The 9,487-nt window shown below is 37.8% G+C and overlaps 1 protein-coding gene across 1 annotated transcript; it reads left to right on the top strand.

The window, feature by feature from the left end:
• The first annotated feature begins 2,383 nt into the window (after window positions 1-2,383).
• Window positions 2,384-4,440, top strand: LOC111450608 (formin-like protein 8). Its single transcript, XM_023090822.1, has 2 exons — window positions 2,384-3,136; window positions 3,214-4,440. Exons 1-2 carry the CDS (start codon window positions 2,400-2,402, stop codon window positions 4,421-4,423), a joined length of 1,947 nt encoding a protein of 648 aa, XP_022946590.1. The 5' UTR covers window positions 2,384-2,399; the 3' UTR covers window positions 4,424-4,440.
• The last annotated feature ends 5,047 nt before the right edge of the window (window positions 4,441-9,487 follow it).

Genomic DNA, 9,487 nt, shown 5'->3' with positions numbered 1-9,487 from the left:
AAAAAAAAAAAAAAAAAAAAAAAAAAAAAAAAAAAAAAAAAAAAAAAAAAAAAAAACGGTCAAAGTCAGAGGAGCAAAAGGGGCAATTCTCCCCTCAACCCATTATAGGGGTCTTGAGGATTTTCCACCGATTACCTGCAAAAGAGAAAAGAGAAAAGAGAAAGAAAGAAAGTTGAGAGAAAAACTTGAGAGGAGAAAAGTAACCAGCTGGACTTCTCATCAGAAAAACCATCATCGAAGTTCACTCTCAACCAAAACTTACATGCAGGAACTTCTTCTTGAAGAAAAGGACGACTCGTGTAGTCGAGGTTTCGTCTTCTGTGAAGATCCGAGAGAAATCTGCAAAGTAAGATCTCATATGTTCCTCTTCAGACCTGAGATCTTCCTTTGTGAATAGAATGCTAAAGTTTGATATCCTTCATCTAGGGAAGATCGCCATTGATTTCACGAAGAAAATAGGCTGGAAACATTGATATCTAATAATTCTTCCAAGAACGGTAAGGGTGCTAACGGACCTCCTTCCAAGACACATAATTCGTCGTATGGTTAAGCAAAAATCAAGAAAAAATACTAGCACATAGTTTGTAGTACGATCTAAAACTTTGATGAAGAAATCATTTCAGTTTGCATTAAAAATCGGGAGATAAAAAAATGAGAAGAAAGTTCGAAATCTCATTTTTATGTTAGGAGGAGAGACACAGTTCCACGTGTCAACCAGCGAGAGGTTTTTCGTGCACCGATAGCCACCAGACATGCGTCGAATGCTACCTGGAACGACGCAGTTCCTTTCTTCCAGCGACATGCGTCCGCGGCAGCGCCAACCTGACCCGCATTCCTCAGCAAACCTGGTACCCACGCGGCCCAACTAAACGACCTTACCCGAACCGAATCGACGACTCGCAACTGTAGAAAAGTGCGCTCATGGCACTCGCGATCCACCTGCGAGTGGGCTTATCTCGGCGCGTGGCTAGCGCGTGTAAGCATGTTTCGGCCCGTTCGACTTTTGTTTGCCTGATTTTCAACCCAATTCCTATTCTGACCCAATTTTTATGTGATTTAGAATCTAGTTGGGCAAAATCAGTATTTTTGGACACTCTACTCGCTTAGGAACACTAACAAAAGGGCACGCATCATCCATGTAACTCACCACACGATATTTAGGAAGAGATACTTGTAGGAATCGCTTGGTTTGCATGCATGCTAGTATATTTTCCTTTGATGTAGCTTTCGTGGAATGCGTTTATGTAAGTCAATTAATATAAGTATGAATGTATCATGCGATCATTACGTGAACTGTCTGAGTGTGCAAATATGTTTAAGTTTGTGTAGTTTGCTCCTCTGACCATAACATTTCCACCATTTACTTTGATCCCATAATATACACTTGATTGTCTTCTTTTCAAACTTGCTATGTAGATGACTAGACATACATACTAAACGTAGCCAAATATTATCTCAAATGGTGAGATGAAACCTAATCTTTGTTGGGAAGCTTGTTGATCACATGGGTACCATTTCACATCGCTTCAACCCAAAATCTTCTTGAAACATCATTCGCATGTACCATGTTTCAATAAATCAGTACAAGATGTCGATTTTTTTCTCTATGCTACACCATTTTGTTGTGGCGTGTTGGTACATGTAAACTAATGACGTATCCCAAACTTATGTAAATATTGATCAAACACAAATGAAGTGTATTCTCCATAAGTGTAACGAATCAGTACAAACAATTTTTTTAAAAAAACGCGAGGTCGCCGGTGGACGCAAAAATTCCGACAACTGCTAGAATTTTTGGATCCCACCCTACCACGCAAAAATTCCGACAAATCGCCGAGGTTTTGATTTTTGTGGATAAATAAATCCCAGTACACCAATTCCCTTAAAATTGAAAACACAACTTCCAATTCAACATGCTTTTGGGGGGGTTTGTTGGGTTTGTTCATAAGATGCTTAACTTTCTTCCATCCCCAACAGCTCATTAAGCTTCCCACAACACCCTTCTTAATTCTTTCAATTCTTTTTATTCAAAGAAAAAGAGAAAAAAAATGGTGAATTCGTTGCACTGAAACCATCAAATATTTCTCAAAGCCGGTGAACCACTTCCCCTCCTTCAAATCACTCCTTTTATGCATTTTACTTTCATTATTTAAATCCCAACTTTCTCCATTATTATCTTTGGAAAGTTTTCTTTATAATTTTTAAATACTATTTCTTTTCTCTCTACCTTCTTCCCTACCTTTCTAAACATAGATATTAAATTTCAAATTTGTGTTATTAATTCAGCATTTTGATAACTATAAAGAAACCCCGTGAGTTCTTTATTTTATATATGTAATCAACAAGGAAGAAGCCAAGAACAAGAGTTTATAATCAACAAAAGAAGAAAAACAACTCCCATGGCTGCGATCCTTCCGCCATGCTTATTTCTTCTCATTTCCATCATTCCTCTTTCTTCTGCTCACTCCTCTCCTCAGAATATCCAAACTTCTTATCCTTTTCCACCGCCATTCCATTTCCCCACCATCAATAATACTACGGACAATCTCTCCATCTCCCGGAGAAGGTCGCCGCCGCCGCCACCACATCCACCACTTCAAGAACCGAAGAGGATGACGAAACCAAAGCCGAAGCTCAAGAAAGGCACCATTATAGCGGTGGCGGTTTCTACTTTAGCGGCTACCCTCCTGCTTTCTCTGGGTCTCCTCTTTTACATTAGAGGACGCATTCTTGCAAAACTCAAGGAACATCAAGTAGAATCTAAAGAACTTACAAGATTTGATGGAAAGCTTAATGGATTGATTGTTGAAGAAGATGGTCTGGATGTGATGTATTGGAAGAACAATGAAGAAAATGAAGAAATGGTTTTTGCAAGAGATGGATCAATCATCCCTGAGATTGTGCAAGAAACTCCTTTGCTCCATGGAATTTCTTCAATGAAAGCTCGTGATCGGTCTCTCTCTAGTGTACGAGTATTGCCATTGCTGCCTCTACCTCCATCAATGCCCCTACCGCCCCCACCATCAACGGCAGTTGCCAATTCAAGGTCATCTTTGAAGCCATTACATTGGGATAAGATCAATACCAATGTAGATCATCCTATGGTGTGGGACAAGATGGATGGCGGTTCTTTCAGGTAAAACCCATCATCATAATTCAATTTGGCTCTCTTCTTTGCGTTTTCCACTACGATCTGATCTTTTTTTTCTTCAGCTTTAATGGCAATCTTATGGAAGCTCTGTTCGGGTATGTAGCCACAACCAAGAAATCGCCAATAGAGCAGAGTGGCCTCAGCAATGGAGGACGAGGGCCCATCTCAATTCTTGATTCACGAAGGGCAAGAAACATTGCCATGATACTTAAATCCTTGAACATAACTCGACAAGAACTTCTTGATGCTCTCACGGAGGGACATGGCCTCGATTCAGATACACTCGAGAAGCTTGTCAAGATCACTCCAACAAAAGAACAACAGTCCCAAATCCTTGAATTTGATGACGATCCATTAAGGCTTGGCGATGCAGAATCCTTCATTTTTCATCTTCTCAAGGCTTTTCCAACGGCCTTCAATCGTCTAAATGCCATGTTTTTCAAATCAAGCTTCAAATCAGAGTTGAATCGACTCGAGGACTTTTCACAAACACTTAGTAGGGGTTGCAAAGAATTGAAGGAGAAAGGGATATTTACAAAACTATTAGAAGCAACTCTCAAATCTGAAAACCGATTGAATTCAGGAACAGTGAGAGGTAATGTAGAAGCTTTCAATCTCAATTCACTCTTAAGAATTTTAAATGTAAAAAGCACGGACATAAAAACCACATTGCTTCATTTCATTGTCAAAGAAGTCATAAAATCGGAAGGGAAAAAACGATTCTCAAACACAGATTCAAAGAGCCTCAAATCAGAAAAAGAAATAGAAACCGAATACGTAATACTTGGATTACCATCTATGGAATCACTCGCCTCAGAGCTCTCAAACGTCAAGAAAGCATCCACAATTGACTACGAAGCCTTCATTATCAGTTGCCCTAATCTGTTAATCAAAATCTCAGAGATACAAAACCTTATATCCATGGAAGGCGGTGAATACAAGAGAAAGATGTTGGAATTTGTAAAATCCGCAACGGAAGAAGTTGAAATAGCAAGAAGAGAACAAAGAAGGGTGTTGGAGGAATTGGAGAAGGCTAATGAATACTATGAAATAGGGGATAGAGAAAATCCTTTGGGGCTTTTTGTGATAGTGAGAGATTTTGTGAACACCGTGAATCAGGTGTGTGATGAAATAGCTGGGGAGTTGAGGGGGAAGATGAAGATGAGAAATATGGATGCATGTCTGCCATTGAAGAGCACAATGAGATTGAGATTTCCACATTTGGCGGAGCATTTCAAGTGTAGAAGCTTTTCTAGTGATTCCACGGATTAGCTTTCTGAATTGGTGGATTCTCCCACAAATTTTCTTCTTCTTTTGTATTTGCTCTTGAAAAGATTAAGTGTACAAATTATCTTATAAGGAATTACACATTTTTGTGAATAGAGTTAATAGATTACATGGCTTTATCAAATCCGAGTCCTCTCATACATGCAAGTCTGTTTATCCATCTCACTCCTATTCCATGAATGTAAGGCGGAAGCATCCTCTAATGAAGCATGGGTCTTAAGTGGGTGATGGGTCTTAAGTGGGTGATGGGCTTAAGTGGGTGACATCACATTCCTCAATACTAGGTACACTCTCACCCTACAAGGTAAGCTCATGATTAGGGGTAAATTAGAAAATGTTGCCAATTCAAATGAATCAGCCATGCCATCGTCATCTACCTTTAGCTAGAAACGATGACAGGCACTCGTGATCTTCAATGTGCGAAAGTCATACATTTACCTGTTGTTTCTTCATCTAAATAGTAGATCTATCATTTGCAAAGGTATAAGGTTAAATTTCAAAGTGATTTGGGAGGTTATGGATCAAGGAAGAAGGCTAATCACCAACCAAATTTCCAGAAAACATGCGACTTCCTTCTCTTAGGTTTAGGATTTTCAGACATAAAATCTCAGCAAATATGGGTTTAGAATCTATTAGTATAGGTCTTAAGTCTCCACGGTCCCAAATTTTTTCTCAAACCTATTAATTTCTTGGTTCTTTTACAATACAAATGTGAATCTATTGGACAAGGAATTCTAGATCGTTTCAACCTCCGAGTTCTTCACCAAAATTTTCCATTTCTTCACTACGAAAATGTATGAATTTATTTCTCCATTTACGTTAAAGGGTCAAAATTCTTATTCGATAGAATACTTTTAAAAATTCACCATGATTTAATGAAAAATATCCCTTATGAGTGCAAAAAAGTGATTGGTAGAAAAAACCCTCAATTTCAAATTTCTTACGATGGCTATTCTCACTGAGATCAAGTTCTAGGAGTTTTATTCTTTCATCAAACTTGTAGTCCTTCCTAGATAAAATTTTTACAAAATTCAAGAACATTTATCCAATAAATTTTTAACTCCTCGTCATTCGCTCCTTCCTTTCTAAATCGGTCAAAATAATAAAATAAAATAATCAATTTTATTAAACCTACCTGAACCCGCCAAAGAAATTTGAGAAGGTAGTTAATTAGAAAAGCTTTTTATGGATTGACGTGCTTGCTTCCGTACCATTGTTAAATTTCTTACTCAAAGTGGTTATTCAGTTGCACATGCAAACTCATTGCTTGTTCATCCAAGAAAGAGAAGGAAAATTGGCAATTATGTTGGTGGATGTGGACGACTAAAGAGAAATCCATCAAACAAGAGAAAATCTATTGGTGCGCTTTCGATTTCAGTTGAAAGAACTAGGAGAGCTTAAACACTTATTGGGCATAGAAATTGATTGCACAAATGAAGAATTTTTTTCTGCCAACAAAAGTATATAATAAATATGCTTCAGAAGTTCAGCATGCTAGAGCGCAAGAAAGTCTCAACATCGACGGAGCCAAATGCCAAGATCTATGCATAGGAAGACAAAATGTTGAACGAGGGGAATGATATACCAACAACTAGTAGGTAGCCTTATCTACCTAACTTTAACTCAACTGGCATGTAGTAGGAGTTATGAGTCGATACATGAAAAATTCGAAAAAGTCTCATTTAGATGCGACTTGACGGATCCTGACTCCAATTAGTTTATTTGGATGCATGTTGTCACAGTTGTACTTTTTGAACCATACGACATTATGATTTTTGCACACGGAAGACAAACCTTAAATGAGAATTCAAGCTTTGTTTCCATTTTTTGTCTGGCTTTATGGCTTTGCAAACCTTAGGTGAGGTTTTTCTTTGCCAACTAAACACATGCAGAATCTAAGCTTGTTCAGCCAGACACGTCGTCTGTGTATGCATGTTCAATTGTCTGCAACTTTAGCCGACTTGCCATGTCTCTAGACCAGGTCCCTAGACTCGACCTTGCTTTTACTCTAGGCCAAGGTCTCTCATGTGCGACGTTATATCTCGTCTTGTTTTTTTTGGTTCCAAATAATATGACCTACATATCAAGATGTCATCCCAAATCTCGTGGTATCATTGACCATCATAGCTTGTTCAGACATGTCTACTTGAAAACCAACCCCGTGAGTCAACTATATCGTCGAGGCATTCCGAATATCTATCCATCCAGGTTCTATCACGGCATGAACTCTCCTGTTTTTCATTTTGAGTCATTTACGGATACTGTACCAAATTGGAGGTGCATATATCAACCTCTGACACATAGGTTGGGGGCGCAATGTCGGCACATTCATGTCGTCTGACACTATCCTTAAAAAAAAATCATTTCAAGGCGATGCCCAAGACATTTGTCTTGCAATGCTTGCCCACACAGTGACATACGTATGTGCTACCGAGTAACGGTGGTAGAAAGCTAACTCAGTATGGTAGGAGTAGACATAATTTTGGAGAACAATCATATGGCCTCGTAGAGCATGCGTTGGATGTCTAATTGACACCAAATTTGGCGAACATTTATATTTCATATAAACAGACTTAACTCCAAAGTCGTATGATAAAACTCATACCAAAACTTCAATTTCTAAGGTTAAGGCTCGGGGCCATATTCAGCCCTTATCAAGCCAATTCTTGACATTCTTGTCTACTTGTTGTCTTCATCTAACTTATGTCTTACCTTGGCTTCAATGCACACTTTCAATGGTGTGTTGGATGATGCACCGTCCTCCTCGATCACATCATGAAACTTGTCTTTCTTATTCCTCAAGTGGCCGAATGGCCCCCACTTGAAGGTAGTTCCCTTGTCTGTCTGCATGTGAGCGTCATAACTTATTCTATTCTTAGTATGGTTGTGACACGTGGCATACCCAGCTTTAGATCCTTCGGTTTGAGGTCGACAACATGCAATTGGTCCATTCCAAAATCATGTTATTAATTTGACAAAGAAAAATAAAATGAAGCCATTTAATGAGATAAGTGCATAAATAGTAATATGAAGAGATTTGATGCGTTTAATTATTAGATAATAATTATGTAACGACGCTACTCTCTCTTTAATATAAGATTGTCATTGTTTTCCTGTAAAAGTTGCTATGGAATAAAATGTTCATAAATTTATTGCAAATATAATAATAACATAATTAAAATAGAAAATATAAACTCCCACATTAAAGTTTAGAAATAAGAAATAACAAATATGCAATGGATCTATCCTAACATAAAGATTGACCTAAATGCAAAAACTAACTAAAGTTACTTGATTCATAGCCTCCTCCTAGATGTCCTAGCAACTAGGAAACACGAGGAGTAACTCCGAGCAACCAGGAAATGCGAGATGTGACGTAATCCAGTTTGACACCTAGAACTTAATAAATCTTCATGGCACCCAAGGTGAAATACAAAACTTATTAGATCAATGGTGACGTAAACAGAACTATTTGAAGAGTTATTGTGCGTAGGATATAACCCACCCTGATAGAAGACAAGGAACTACATAAATATTGACCCGAAACTAACTATATGTAGGGTATAACCCACCTTCAAAGGGGATGAGGGGCTACACGAGTAGTTGATATAAGAAGTATGTATGATAACCTTCCTTGAGAGGCGACAAGGGACTATATAAGTAAGTAATACGAGGAAATATTGTTGTGTATAATAACTTGTCTTGAAAGGGGACGAGGGACTGCATAAGTAATATATAGCTACTATTGTGTGTGGAGGAAACCCACTTTGAGAGACGAGGGACTACACATATAGTTCAACTTATGATAAGGCGCCGCTATGATGTGCAGTTCAGAAGATACCTGCACAAGGGTCAAACTTCTTAGAGCCCTATGATAAGCTGGTTGAAACTTATTAGGTTAAGGATGCGATGAGAGCCTAAAGGTAGATTTCTTACTAAGTATTTTTAGACTCACCTCTTTACCTCTTTTTTTAGGTACCGATCGAGGTGGAGAGATGCTCGGGAGCTAAATCGTCACAAAGGGGTGTCGACCCAAGACGTCAATGTCAATTTGTGGTCCTTTATTTCAGGTTATGATTTGTATTCTTTTGCTTCCTTGCACCCGTACCCTGTTTGTAAATTACTTTTATTTTATTTGTTTTTACTTTCGTCTTTTTGTCGCTGTCTGATTTCTCGAATTCTCGAACCCTTCAAAAGAACGTTTTGTTCATTTGTCAAGTTTGTCGATTTTAAATTTGAGAAAAATATATGAAATATAATATGTACCAATGATCCTTTATATCCCTCGAAACCAAAAAACCGACGGAAGATGAAGATATTTTACCAAACGAAACCATGAAAACCCTTGTCGTTACGTTAACAAAGAAAACCACAAATGATGAAGACGATACTCGCTAGAGAAATGACAAAATCTTGCTCGCCATTACAATCTCAACGGTCGTCACACTCCCTTTTGTTGTCGTTGCTCCAACATACCCTAAATTTTGAATGATGATTTAAGGTTATTAAGAATAGATCTCTAGGCGAATAGTGGTAAGCCTTGAATATGATCGATTTGATAGAATTGGACGTGCTATTCCTATAGTTAACCTTAAATAAATCTTAAACAAAATCGATCAAAAATAAGAACCCATCTACTTATAACATGACTGCTTTTAAAAATCTTGTTTAGCAACAATTTCATTTTCATGGTTGAGAGTAGAATTATTTGGAAGGATCTATCAGATAATATATTAGCATAGAAAATAACGTATCATATCCGACACAAACATTGGCATATCATCAGACACTCAATCTCTGATTGGGTGAAGAATCCAATGTTGTTGGCATAAAAAGCTTACTTACAACACACAACCGACAAGTTCAAATGTTGTCGTCTTATTACACTAAATCCTAAACCAATCTGTCTTATGTGGTTTTCTCTAAGCCAAACTCTAATCCATCTTATCCATCAAAATCTCAAACTTGTAATGATTGTGCCTATCTACTTATCATTAACCAAAGAGCATAGGATTAAAGTTTTCAACAAAAAAAAAAAAAAAAAAAAAA

Source organism: Cucurbita moschata, unplaced genomic scaffold (genome assembly GCF_002738365.1).
Source record: "Cucurbita moschata cultivar Rifu unplaced genomic scaffold, Cmos_1.0 Cmo_Scf00012, whole genome shotgun sequence".
In the NCBI taxonomy this organism is placed as follows: Eukaryota; Viridiplantae; Streptophyta; class Magnoliopsida; order Cucurbitales; family Cucurbitaceae; genus Cucurbita; species Cucurbita moschata.
This window is presented reverse-complemented; position numbering and strand designations above follow the sequence as displayed.

What these genes read in the sequence shown, in the direction of transcription:
- LOC111450608 (XM_023090822.1), top strand. Translation starts at nt 2,400, where the DNA reads ATGGCTGCGATCCTTCCGCCATGCTTATTTCTTCTCATTTCCATCATT. An exon ending in ATGGATGGCGGTTCTTTCAG is followed by an intron (nt 3,137 to 3,213) that starts GTAAAACCCATC and finishes TTTTTTCTTCAG; the next exon opens with CTTTAATGGCAATCTTATGG.